The 14,740-nt window shown below is 42.5% G+C and overlaps 1 protein-coding gene across 1 annotated transcript in view; it reads left to right on the plus strand.

Annotated features, from left to right (window-relative positions):
- The window catches only part of uraha (urate (5-hydroxyiso-) hydrolase a), an 84,062-nt gene that overhangs the window by 49,558 nt on the left and 19,764 nt on the right, over positions 1-14,740 (plus strand). Inside the window, exons 3-4 of the mRNA XM_051871452.1 lie at positions 2,281-2,423; positions 2,600-2,735. Coding sequence (XP_051727412.1) covers positions 2,281-2,423; positions 2,600-2,735 — 279 coding nt within the window. The remainder of the gene's footprint in view (positions 1-2,280; positions 2,424-2,599; positions 2,736-14,740) is intronic.

Below are 14,740 nucleotides of genomic sequence, written 5' to 3' on the forward strand. Positions count from 1 at the left end.
TACATACCAAACGCAGAGTCCTCTCCCCTCGCGTCCTCCCCATTGCGCCGCTGGCCGAAGCAATCATCGCTTTAGTTTCGATTTCAAAGAAATCTTTTATCAATGCCATCGATGCTTTTCCCTTTCTAGATGCAATTATCAAAATCAAAACAGTCCATAAACTATAAATCCACACGAAAACTTCAGTCAAAGCAGCTTGTACACGTCAACCGGAACTAATCTGAGAGATCAGCCTCCTGACCTTGAAGTGTCAAATTTCTCGGTTTCTGAATGGACGGATGGCTTGATTGACATGTCCCCGCACACGCTGAGTTCAGGGCATGATTTATACCATCGACATGTCCTCAGAAAACGTTAGCACGCTTTGATCGATGGTTTGGAGATCGCGTGTTTCTAGGTTCGAGGGTGCATTTCCTGTTCTGCACATCCGCGACAAAACAGTTGATTATTTACGAACGAAAGCTCACAAAAATGTGAAAATGGCCTCGTTTGAAAGAAAATATCCTAAGCTAAAAGATGATATAGAGTTTGTAGCGGTTTGTGGCAGACTGAAGCAGCCCTTATCAAAAGTGCAGGGGTTGATTTCTGTCTTTTCAAAACTGTGGGGGTCCTGACCCCCCGACTCCCCTGTCCCCCGTGCCAACGGCGTGCCTGTGACAGTAGATTATGGACTTTCGAAGCAAAAAATACAAGTGGTTATATGCAAATACTGATCCTTAGAAGTCGTAACATGCAAACAGGCCTGGGAAAAAGTAAGTATACGGCGTATACGTGCATATGGCCCCGATTACACCACTGTGTACACCCCAATGACTGGCATCAGCGGTGGTTAATGCATTGATCTCTATAAAGTGAAGAGCTTAACCCAGTGGTTCCCAACCTTTTGTCCATGAAGCCCCCCCTCCATACATATAAGAAACCCTGATAACAAACCCTTTAATTCTGGTTATTGTTGTGTTTTTGCTATCCCACATAAGTCTGCACTGGGTGTTTATTTTGAAATTGACAGGATTTTGGACTTTTATTTTTATTTACTGCGCGGCTTCGACGCGGTGTCCATCAAAAATAGGCGAGGCACCTATCTTTAGCAAAGCAGAGCGGTGAGACGCTTCTGCCGCGGCATTGACTAGAGTGGCCGCAGATCAGCTCCGGTAGCCGCGTCACAGCCGTAATGCAGTGTAATGTAATGCAGTGTAAATAAGGGGTCAAGCCTGATTTATACTAGACGTGTCCGCAAGTTCGTTTGGGTGCACGTGACAAAAATGATGTCATCACGGCATTGGCGGAAGTGCGTGTTGAGTGCGCACGAACCCATTTCGCTTTGCTGTGTGCACAGCAAATTTTGTAACTTTCTGCACGGCTCCACATCCGAAGATCCACGAATGTGAGGCGAATCTGGCCGAGCATGTACGTCTCACCCATGGTCTCACCACACCGGCACCCAGTCTGCGCATCTAAATTAGTTTGCGTATATTTACAAAATGTGCCATCAATACCTGAAATTATTCCTTTTAATGAAAATAAAGGTCCATGTTTAAAAAAAAATGTTCACGAAACTAAATGAAAATGTTTTTTGAAATTAATAAATATTTAAGAGATCGTTAATTTAGTTTTATATGTGTTCACATATCCATATATTTTGTTCTAATGTCACAAGTAATAATCTCTAAGTTTACTGTCTTTTACACGATTCTTTTTGGTGAAGTGTAGTTACTAGAATAAACATCGTCACGTGTACCTTACTTCTTCTCACCGCTGCTTCCTGCTGATTTAGAGAACAATTTCTCAGAGTCGCCCACTGTCATTTCAAAGAACAGAACAACAGCGTGCGTGTCAAGTATAAACATCTCGTCCATTTGGGGACATCGGCAGAGGCAGAGGCAGAGGCTCGCGGTACGGAGCCAGGCGAAAGTTTAAATCCAGCTTAAACAAGGCGTTAGCATTTCCCCCGGTTACCCCAGAGACAGCATTTCCCCCTTACGTCACTGGATCTACTGGCAGTTCCAGATAGCTCCGCCTTCGAGCCATAGCATGTGACAGGAAGAGACAATGAGTCGTTTTGAGGGGGAGGGGAGGTTAATGTTTTCGATTAAAGATTACGAGAGCATGGATAAATTATTTATAATTAATACTACAATATTCCATAAAAAAAATAAGGATTGTCAATTTTGATTTCATGGTGACTTTAAGCTGCAGATCATACATCATTTTCAAAAATGCTTTATAGTTTAACAGCAGTTGGTTTATAGTGCATTCATTTGATATCACTTTCTTTCACAGTCTATGAATATGGCCGCTACCCTGCCAAGCCCCCTCACAACTCATGTGCTGAATACAGCCCAAGGAGTTCCTGGAGCCAACATCACCATTATCCTCTATCGCCTAGACCCCATCTCATCGGTGTGGAACTTACTCACAACAGGGTAAAAGCATAAATTGTAGTGTCAAATTATTCAAGTGACTAATATCTCTTTAGTTTTTTTTATCAACCAAACTGATATCATGCAGATTTAAAAGTATGTAGAGGTCTTGGCTAACCAAATAAAATAATTTCATAATTTTCTCAAGGTCATGAAAATGAATAATGTTTTATTTATAGGATAACTAATGACGATGGAAGGTGTCCTGGGTTAATTTCAAAAGAAAGCTTCATTGCTGGCATGTATAAAATGCGTTTTGAGACTGGAATGTATTGGGATGCCTTGGGGGAGTCGTGCTTCTATCCATATGTAGAGGTATGAGAAAATTAAATGTACTATTTCAAACAATTACCTGGGGTAATTTTTTGTTATTATTTTAGCTGTATTTTTAGCAAATGTTCAGATACTTTACACTGGTGGTTTTCAATCCTGGTCCTGTGGACAGTCTCTGTTAAGTATGTAACCTTGTGTAGGGAACGAGACGCTGCGTCAATAGCTGACGCTATGGGAACACCCCCAGGTGTGATAATTGTCTGAAGCCCATATAGAATCATGCCAATTTATTGACTGATGGCGCTTGCACCGCCCCATGAGGCATATGTCATATATCTCAAAAGGACATGCTAATGCCATCTCACTCAGATTTCTATTGAAGGAAGCTAGCCAATGAGGAGAATGGCACACTATGCAGCACCTATGTGTACACTATGTGAACAATATACCACAGAGCCATACAACTATGTCTGTGGTTTATCGTCCATGAATCCACATATACTGCAAACCAGGGAATAACCTCCTGCTCAAGCAGATAAAACTTGGCAGTCTGGATTCTACTCTATTCTACTTTGGAGTTGTAACGATTCAGTCCAAACTGTAGGCGAGATGATGAACCCAAGTGCAGTTTATTGTAACAAAGTGAACAAACAAACAGAGCAACCACTTGACTATGAGCAGACTTGACTATGAGCAGACTTGACTATGAGACTCACCGACAGCAGGGTTACATTAACAATACACAACAAAGTAACATGGGGAAGACAATGGCTTAAATACATGAACTTAGTGAACACATGACTATGGCAACCAATGGGGAAGTGACACAAGGAACAAGGGAACCAGTGACAGAACAGAACTGAAAACCACATGACCATAAACAACCAATCAGAACATGACACATAGAATAAGGGAGAACATGAGGAGCAAGGGAAGCATGGCACAAACAAGCAACATGAATCAAACTACAAAATAAAAGACATGAAAACATGAACATGAAAACAAAACCCAAAACTATACGTGACAGGAGTTCTATTTTCACACTTTGTTGTGTTTTGGGTTCCAGCAAGAATATATTTATGAGCATATGCATAGCTTAATGTTGTTCTGACCATGTTATATTTCAAATCTGAGGATAGAATTTTTTAGACCATGCCATGTGATTTTGTTCAGAGGAGACTCTCTAAATGCTCTAAAATGATAATTGATAGTTACTCACATTATCTAAGCATCCATGCAGTTGTTTTGTACTGCAAACTGCCCCCATTCATATTTTGTCTCCATGTGCACACATTTACACCCCCCCAGTTATAAATGACGCAGAGAAAATATAATTAAAAATACAATTATATTTAACCTAAAAAAGTTACTGTTTAGTATTATCATATGACATTCCCTTCAGCCAATAAAATTAAAATCTATTAGCCATGTGCTTGACATTTTTGGCAACTAGGTCACATGCTGTCAGGGCTTCATTGTAAGACTAAATAAAGACGAAAATTTTAGACTAGGAAATACATATAAATTCAATTTAATTAAAATATCATTGTACATCCAAATGTGTTTTTTTAAAGTTTTTGGTCAATTGCACATTTTGTGCACAACTCAAAGACCAAAAAATCTGTGTGTTATGCATAAATGACAAAGTCCTTTTAGGGGCAGGGGTGGGGAACGTTGATCCTGGAGGGCCATTGTCCTGCAGAGTGTAGCTCCAACCCTAATTAAACACACCTGAAGCTAATCAAGGTCTTCAGGATTACTAAAGTTACAGGCAGTCACTTCCGCTACCTTGCACTGGGCCCTGCCCTTTGCTTGGGATGGCCCTGGAAGCGGTGATGGTGCTGGCAGAGATTAAGAATATACGTCTTAGATTTCTGTGGAAGTCAGGTATTTTAGCTACATTCCTATGCCAGTTTGGAAGATGTAATCTATACTTCAACCAGAGGTCAGGAAATATTTCACTGCCTATTGCCCTCACTACAATGACAAGCAAATGCTCCAAAAATGATGATTAAACAGGTCAAAATCGAGTTCCATGTGGAAAGTGTTGGCTACACTGAAAAAGAACAGTCTTGTTGATTTTCACTTCTGCTACAATAATTGTTTTGGAATTCCAAGAAAGAAACAATGTGAAAGATTTTTTTTTAATGCTTTCCGAAACACCAAGACATGGTTTCACTACTTTTCAGGTGTTGAAAATGCATCTGAATTGTGACAATTTTTTAATATTTTCATATGCGAGTTCCAGTTGAAATATAGAATTACAAAGGGTTGTTAATAATGCATTTAATGTTTTTTTTGAAACCCTAAGACATTTTTACTACTTTTCAAATAGTGAAAATGCATTTGAATGTGTGTGAAGTTTCAGACACTTTGGCAAAAATAATTTACCTTTATAGGACAAAGTCAGTTATAATTGATAAGTAAAAGTATCCCAATCCCAGACGTGGCAACAATGAGCCGAGAGTCGTTACATGGCTAGCGGCTGTGTGACAGACAGCTGACAGTTGATGTTTGTGTGTGCATTTTAAAGTTTTATGACTTTCTATTGAGTTTTGACATGCTTCACTGCCGGCGACGATGGGATACTGGACCATATGAAAAGGTAAAATATGTATGGTTAAACTATGTAATGTTAGTTTTATATCGTTAGCAACTATTAGTTAACCTTGTTTGTTTTTTATGTTAAATGAAACGTTAACTGTGAAAATATATACATTCATATTTATACATTTACTCTGTATTTAAGCTGTATTTAAGTCTTAATTTAAAGTACAGTACTTTAGGATTTTATTCAACTGTACTCTATCTCAGAGACAAATATTGTATTTATGAAAAACTGACGTTTTGGACATCATGGATATTACAGTTTGATTTAGATATTACATATTGGTGAAAATACACTATATAACACTATATGAAAGAAACAGTAAAATTTTTAGTCCCAGACTAAAATTCATGTTTCAGTTGTTTTAACTAAAAGAAACTTGCACTGACATATCTTAAAACAATATACTTGCAGAGCATGACTATTTGTAACAGGCAAGAATTTTAAAGCTACGATGACCAAGACAAAATTTAAATGGACCATAGATCTGTTTTGTATGTTCAAATATTTTATGGTTTGATTTGAGTTTGAGAGTTAATTTCTTTTATTCTTTCCCCTTTCTGAAAATATCTGTTATATGGCAGCCGTCGATTGAGTCAGCCCTGCAAACCTGTTGGTCGATACGCAGTGGACAGTGGAAATATGCACTCATCCCAGTTGATGTCCCTCTGGCAGAGAGGCCTTACCAGAGTATCTGAAGCCCATCCAAGTCCGGCAGCTCCACCAGGGTCTCCCTGCTCAGCCGAATGAAAGTGTACACAAATATGTTTTTTCTGTTTTATATACTGTTAATTGAAAATGTTATGTTGTTTTTCTGAAAGCAAAAGTTCTTTTGTAAATAGTTGTAAAGGTACTTTATGTAATGTAGCTATAGAATGATATATTATATATGTAAAAACATTTAATTTACATGATGAAAAAATGATTGTATATGTTGTATATGTGTAATGTTTCATGTAAAATTATAAGTTGCATAAAAGAAATAAACAATGAACAGAACAATTCTCTTTTATTTACACATGTGAACATACGTTAAAAAAATAAAATAAAATTAACAGAAATTACTCTGGCTCATTTACAAATGAATTACATTACAAATATAATGTATAGGGCCTAGAACTTATGCATTTCATTTTTAACTTGCATCACAAAAATAAGCTGTACAGAAATTAGGGTGTTTCATTGACAAAGTGACATTAAATAATATTTATATTGACACATTTTAACTCCTCATACAGATTTAACCAGAACCACATCATATTTGGTCAGTCTAATCTAAAGGCCTTAGCGATGTTAAATTGTGAAGATCTAGAGTTTTCACTAACAGGCGTGTCCGTGGTGGCCTGACAAAATCTGATGTTTCACCATGAAAGAGGAAGCTGTTGTAACTCAGGCATACAATGTCCGATCTGCCCCAAACTTCACATGTGTGATAAGAGTCCTGGCCTAAAGACATCTATATGCCAATATTCAGTTAGTCATAGCGCCACCTGCTGGCAACAGAAAATGGCATGCTTTACATTGTAATTCACTCCCAGAAACACATTTTAATATGCCACAAAATACCAAACACACTAGAAACATGTTAAATCATGCAACACTTGGCTGAGTGCTAATGTATGTGATTAACGCCACACAACAAGAAGTTGTTGTAACTCAGGCATAAAAAGTCCAATCTGCTCCAAACTTCACATGTTTGATAATAGTCCTGGCCTGAAGTCATCTACATGGCAATATTCAGTTACGGTCAAAGCGCCACCTGTTGGCAGCAGGAAGTCTGGCACTTTGAAATGACTTGGCCATAATTCTCCTGTATTTACACGCTTACATGCATGTCGCCCACGGTTCACTGTTTTCCTAAGGCCAACAGGTGGCGGTGAGCGAGGGTGCGAGGGCCCTTTCATCGCTGCTTGCAGCTTTAATTATTATTTGGGCCCAGGCCACTAAGGCGCAGGGGCCTATTGTTCTCCTAAGGAATATTAGGGCCAAAGCCCAAAGGGCTGAAGGCCCTATTGTTTTCTTTAGGATTATTAGGGCCCAAGCCACTAATGGCGCAGGGCCCTCTTGATCCCTTAAGGATTATTATTATTAGGGCCAAAGCCTAAAGGGCTGAAGGCCCTATTGTTTTCTTTAGGATTATTAGGGCCCAAGCCACTAATGGCGCAGGGCCCTCTTGATCCCCTAAGGATTATTATTATTAGGGCCCAAGCCACTAAGGTGCAGGGCCCTATTGTTTTTCTAAGGATTATTATTAGGGCCAAAGCCAAAGGCTGAAGGCCCTATTGTTTTCTTTAGGATTATTATTAGGGCCAAAGCCAAAGGCTGAAGGCCCTATTGTTTTCTTTAGGATTATTATTAGGGCCCAAGCCACTAAGGCGCAGGGGCCTATTGTTCTCCTAAGGATTATTATTATTATTATTATTATTATTTCAAACTTCCAGGGCTTTTTGGGGGCCTTAACGTGCTCAAAAACTCTTGAAAATTGGCACACACATTGGAATCCGCGGGCATTAGGATGCCGCAGAGGCTGGGACCCGGGCGTGGCACAGGGGCTTGACAGCGCCCCCTTGAATGGGATCTGAAAACTTGGCCATATATCGAACACGCTTGCATGTATTAGTATGAAACTCAGTACACATAAAGACCTAATCGGGCTTAACAACTTTCATGCTCTAAGTTATACGCCAGCTCAACAGGAAGTCAGCTATTATGGGTTGTTTGAAAAACGCATGCTCTGGAATTTGATATACTCCTCCTAGGCGATTAATCCGATCACCACCAAACTTGGTCAGCATGAAGTCAAGACATTGATGATGAAAAATTGCCAGCGGATTTTTGATATCTCAAACGGTTTGGCCGTGGCGAGGCAATGAATTTATGGCGAGAAAAGGTAAACAGGAAATGTGTTATAACATCTCCATACATTGATTGATTTTTATAAAACTTCATCTGTGTGTTCGTTGTACAAGGCCGATCACATGGATGTGACTATTGTGAGTCAAAGTTATAGCGCCACCAACTGGCAGCAGGAAGTGTGTCACTTTCAAAATACTTTGAGATCATCCTCTTATTTTTACCCAATTTGCTTCAAACTTCATCAGAATAATTTCAAGACATGGTGAATGTAGACCTTTGAAAAGAATTGTGATCACTTGAACACTTTTGGATGCTTTTGAGACTCTTAGCATGCTTCAAATTGCATGAAACTCGACACACACGTCAGGATTGTTATCCAGTAGACATGGGCAAAGCCTTAGAAACGGGCGGGGAGGAGAGGCTCTATAGCGCCACCTTATAGTGCAGTAAATGTGGAGTGAATTTGACATAGTCCTTTGTTTAACCATTTTAAATGCCTATTGCCCGCTGTGCACAGTTGCCCTGAAGCAACTTTGAAGCAGCTTTCATCGCTGCTTGCTGCTTTAATTGTAATTTAATTGTAATTCAAACATTTAAGACAAAGTCCTGTCTATTTGAATGGGGGATTGTGAAATTACACTATTACATGATTAATATTATATTCCAAATCAGCAACTAATTTTGACAATAACTGTCACTTGAATGTTGTTTCTTATGCTCGAGTGGCATTAAAAGGCTTATATATTAGTCTAGACCAGCCAATGCACATGTGCAATTCTATGCAGGAGCTTCATGTTTCTATGGGAATCAGAGCTTCTAATGGCAGCTATAGTGCTGTAATGCCTTTACCAATCGGTGATTGGCTTCTTTTACTTAAACGGCAGGATGTATTCCGCCCTGTTATGAATTGCATGTTCTCCATTCAAGTAATAGAATTCCAGCGTTTTTTCTATATCTTTTTTTTTTTTTTTTTTTGTTAACTGCAATATCTCCTATTAAACCAAGTAATTTAAACTATCACCTGATTACTTAGAGTATTAATTTACTGAACTTTCAGTAACAATTAACTTATTCTTAACATTATTACCTTGGCATCTAAGGTTATCTTTACTAGTGACTTTCATAACTTGTTTTGTATTTTTGTCACTCTGTTATTCATTCTTATTATATCTTCATATCTTTTAGATAAATCCATGCTTCCATTTCCCAAAACTTAGTTCTATCCAAACTGATAGTACTTCTTTCTGTCACAGACCCACCAGGCTCCATCATCACCCAATCACAGCGCACTCCCTCACCAGAGTTCTGAACACACACACCTGTCATAAATCATCACCCCAATCACCACAGATACAAAAGGGCTCACACTCACCTCAGTCTTCGTCCGGTCTCGTTTGCATTAGGACTCTTTCTATGCTTACCTCAAGGACTCCCTCGATACTCACCGTCTCCATTCCAGTGTGTTTCCTGTTCCCTCCTGTGGTCTCATCTCAGTGTGCTTCGCCGATCTTCGTCTCTCCTCCTTCCAACACTCCTGTTAGCTACCAGCCACGATCTTCACTCCTGCAAGACAAAAGACAGTATCATCCTTCTCATATACTACATTCTAACATCATATCTGCCTTTTACTCACCTGCATCACTGTCTGCCACTGCTGTCTGTTCAATAAACATCACTTACCTGTATTCCGTTGTCTCTGACCCTTCTGTCTGTAACAGAAGACCAGACCAACACTTAGGATGACAGCATGAGTGCAACGGATCCATTTCAGGAGCTTGTGGACGTTTTACGCCGAGCACTCACCTCCAATCCACCTGCATCTCCACCAGCGATCACCTCCGCCAACACCACCGTCACTCCTTCACCACCTGTTTACGACAGTCCCATGGCCAAACCAGCGCCCTTCTCTGGCTCGGTGGAGCACTGCAACGGTTTCCTCCTGCAATGTTCGCTGGTCCTGGAGATGCAACCGTACTTATATCCTGACGATCACGCAAAGGTAGCCTTCATTATTTCCCAGCTGAACGGCAGAGCACTTCAATGGGCTGAAACTATTTGGTCACAGAATAGTCCGGTTACCCGATCTCTCACCAGTTTCGTGACCCACTTCAAGGAGGTCTTCGGTAGACCCACCGGGGATTCATCTACTGGTGAGCAACTTTACCACTTGAAACAAGGTGCCATGTCTGTTAATGAATACGCTCTGAGGTTTAGGACTCTTGCAGCTGCAAGTTGATGGAATGAGCAGTCGTTGTTGACTACCTACTGTCAGGGCCTGGATCCACGAGTGCGGTTCGCCACTTGTATGCAGTCGTGTTTAGAAGAACACCAGGGCCAGTCCCTATTCACATCATCACTCCGCCGGCCAGACTCCATCAGCTCTCCAGAACCAGCCAATGAACCCATGCAACTGGAAAATAATCGTCTGACTTTCGCTGAACGGCAGAGGCGGCTGACCTGGGGGTTGTGTCTGTACTGTGGTGCCAATGGGCATGTCATTTCTGCATGCCCCACTCGTCCTCCTCGTCCCATGGTGAGTGCCATTCTTCCACCCATCAGTAAGATGAAGCCTCTCACTACCATTGTAATGCTTACTGCAGTCGATGTTTCCATTCCAGTCAATGCCCTCCTCAACTCCGGGTCAGCCGGGAACTTCATCTCTGGCGCCCCCTGTCTGCAGCTCAAGACTACTTCTTCGTTGGCCATCTACCAGATCCAATCAATAACTGGCAAACCTCTCAGCCACAAACATGTCATCTGTGTGCTGGTCCGTCAAGCTCCAAGTTGGGGTTCTACACAGCGAACATCAACATCTGCTCGTTCTGGAGGATTCCACCACTGATGTGATTTTAGGGCACCCATGGTTGGAGCAGCACAATCCTGTCATCTTGTGGAAAACCGGCGAAATCCTGAAGTGGGGCGACAACTGCTTCCCGAACTGTTTTCCTCTTCTACCGCAACACTCTTCTCCTCGTCCTGAGATGCTCCCCGTCTATACTACCTCCATCGAGAGTCCAGTAGAGAAATGTTTGGAGGATATTCCTACTTGTTACGCCCCCTTCAGCGATGTCTTCTGCCCGAAGAGAGCCTCCAAGCTGCCTCCACACCGGCCATGGGACTGTGCCATTGATCTGCTTCTGGGTGAGTCAGTGCCCCGTGGGAAGATATATCCGTTATCAATCCCTGAGGAGAAGGCCATGGAGGAGTATACAGAAGAGGCTCTACAACAAGGCTACATCTGTCCGTCAACTTCCCCTGCTGCTTCGAGCTTCTTCTTCGTGACCAAAAAGGACGGAGGCTTGCGGCCTTGTATAGACTACCAGGCTCTCAACAAAATAACTGTAAAGTTCCGCTATCCACTTCCCCTCGTCCCAGTGGCTCTGGAACACCTCCGCGGTGCCACAGTATTCACCAAGTTGGACCTCTGCAGCGCCTACAATCTCATCCGAATACATGAGAGGGACGAGTGGAAGACAACCTTCGTGACCCCTACTGGACACTACGAGCATTGCGTGATGCTGTATCCAGCGCACCCCACTCATTCATTCTTCCCACACTTTGCTGGACACTGGCCACCCAGGGGCCAATGAAACCCTCTCGCTGCTGAAGGAGTGCTTCTGGTGGCCAAACATGGCTAGGGATGTGAGAAGGTACGTACAGGGATGCCATGAATGTGCCATCTCGAAAAGCCCTCACCATCTTCCCTCCGGCAAACTCCATTCTCTGCCCATTCCTAACAGACCATGGTCACACCTAGGAGTGGACTTTATCGCGGATCTAAATGCCTCCAACAACTGTACCTGTATCCTGGTGGTTATCGACAGATTCTCTAAATCCTGCCGACTAATACCCTTAAAGGGTCTGCCCACTGCATTGGAGACTGCAGAACTCATGTTCAACCACATCTTCAGATATTACGGAATTCCAGAGGACATAGTATCAGACCGTGGACCCCAGTTCAGATCCAGGGTGTGGAAGGCATTCTTCGCTGTCCTAGGTGTGACCGTAAGCCTCTCCTCAGTCAAACGGGCAAACGGAGAGGAAGATCCAGGAGATCGGCCGATTCCTCTGTACCTTCTGCCATGGCCACCAGGACTCTTGGAACCAGTTTCTGGGTTGGGCCGAGTACGCACAGAACTCCCTGCGTCAACCCACCACTGGACTCCCTTCCAGTGCGTGCTCGGTTACCAACCCCCACTCTTCCCCTGGTCAGGGGAACCGTCGGATGTACCAGCTGTCGACTACTGGTTCCGAGAGAGCGAGAGGGTCTGGGACGCAGCCCACCATCAGCTACAATGAGCCTTGCGCAGACGCAGGATGACAGCCGACCTGAATAATAGTCGACCACGCTAACATCTTGCTTAGATGACTTCTGCCCCCTCTCATCCAGACCAGCCCGCGCCACCCCTTCTGCCCCCTGGCTATCCGATGTTCTCCATGAGCATCAGTCTAGACTCAGGGCTGCAGAGAGGAAGTGGCGCAAATCTAAAGATCCTACTGATCTTAGTCTCTATCAGTCACTCCTTTCTTCTTTCTCTACAAATGTCTCAAATGCTAAAACCACATACTATCACAATAAAATTACATTTCTACTGATTCCTGCACACTTTTCAAAACTTTCTCTTCTATTCTTTGCCCTCCTCCCCTCCCTCCCACATCAGGTCTTACAGCTGATGACTTTGCCACATTCTTCACACATAAAATAACAACCATCAGCAGCCAATTCTCTACACCACATACTGACAATAACATCTTAACAGAAAACACACAAATTCTCCCCTCCTTCTCTATGCTCTCTGAGGCAGATGTTTCCAAACTCATCCTTTCCAATCACCCTACTACCTGTCCGCTTGACTCTATCCCCACTCATCTTCTTCAGGCTATCTCCTCCTCAATTGTACCTGCACTCACTCACATTATCAATTCTTCTCTTCACACTGGTACATTTCCCACAGCTTTTAAGCAGGCTAGGATTACACCACTGCTAAAAAATCCACTCTGAATCCAGCACTTTTAGAAAACTATAGACTGGTATCCCTTCTTCCATTGCGAAGACACTTGAGAGAGTTGTGTTTAACCAACTGTCTACTTATCTCACACAGAGCAACATCCTTGACAACAACCAGTCTGGCTTCAAGCATGGCCACTCAACTGAGACTGCCCTGCTCTCAGTTACTGAAGCCCTGAGATTGGCACGAGCAACTTCAAAATCATCTGTACTCATCTTGCTGGATCTGTCTGCTGCTTTTGACACAGTTAACCACCAGATCCTCCTGTCAACCCTCATGTCGAAGGGCATCTCAGGAACCGCACTCCAGTGGTTTGAGTCTTATCTCTCAGGTAGGTCCTTCAGGGTATCTTGGAGAGGTGAGATGTCCAAGTCGCATCATCTTGCTACTGGGGTACCTCAGGGCTCAGTGCTTGGACCACTTCTCTTCTCCATCTACATGTCATAACTAGGATCTGTCATTCAGGAACATGGTTTTTCCTATCACTGTTATGCTGATGACACACAACTCTACCTCTCATTCCAACCGGATAATCCGACGGTTGCTGGTCGCATCGAAGCCTGCCTGACAGCCATTTCTGCCTGGATGAAGGACCACCACCTTCAACTCAACCTTGCTAAAACGGAACTGCTTGTGGTCGGTGCCAACCCAACACTTCATCACAACCTTTCCATTCAACTTGGGTTGTCAACCATAACTCCTTCCAGGATGGCCAGGAACCTTGGAGTGGTGATGGATGATTGTTTAAGCTTCACAGATCATATTGCTACAATGGCCCAGTCCTGCAGATTTGCCCTGTACAACATTAGGAAGATCAGACCCTTCCTATCGGAGCATTCCACACAAATTCTTGTCCAAACTCTTGTTCTATCTAGACTGGACTATTGTAATGCTCTCTTGGCAGGCCTTCCAACATGCACTGTCAAGCCTGTACAACTGATCCAGAATGCTGCAGCAAGACTGGTCTTTAACGAACCGAAGAGAGCGCATGTCACACCTCTCTTCATCAGTTTGCATTGGCTGCCAATAGCTGCTCGCATCCAAATCAAGGCTCTAATGTTTGCCTACAGAACATCCACTGGCTCTGCACCTCTATACCTAAACTCACTACTTCAGACTTACGCGCCCTCCAGAAGCTTGCGTTCTGCAAGTGAACGGCGCCTTGTGGTGCCATCCCAAAGGGGCACAAAATCACTCTCACGGACATTCTCCTGGTCTGTTCCTGGTTGGTGGAATGACCTACCACGCTCTATCCAAGCAGCTGAGTCTTTAGCCATTTTCAAAAAACTGCTAAAGACATATCTTTTTCGTCAACACTTGCAATATTAGCACTTTTTATTTTACTTTTCTTTTTTCTATTCTCTTTCTCCATCTATTTGCGTATATTAAAAAAAAAAAAAAAAAAAAAAAAACCTTGCAAGAGCACTTTACTGATGAAACTGTGACTTGACACGGCACTTACATACTGTTGTACTCCTGTTGATTTGATTGCTTCTACTATTCTCATTTGTAAGTCGCTTTGGAGAAAAGCATCTGCTAAATGACTAAATGTAAATGTAAATGAAACGTTCCCA

This window comes from Ctenopharyngodon idella, chromosome 18, assembly GCF_019924925.1.
Source record: "Ctenopharyngodon idella isolate HZGC_01 chromosome 18, HZGC01, whole genome shotgun sequence".
NCBI lineage: Eukaryota > Metazoa > Chordata > Actinopteri > Cypriniformes > Xenocyprididae > Ctenopharyngodon > Ctenopharyngodon idella.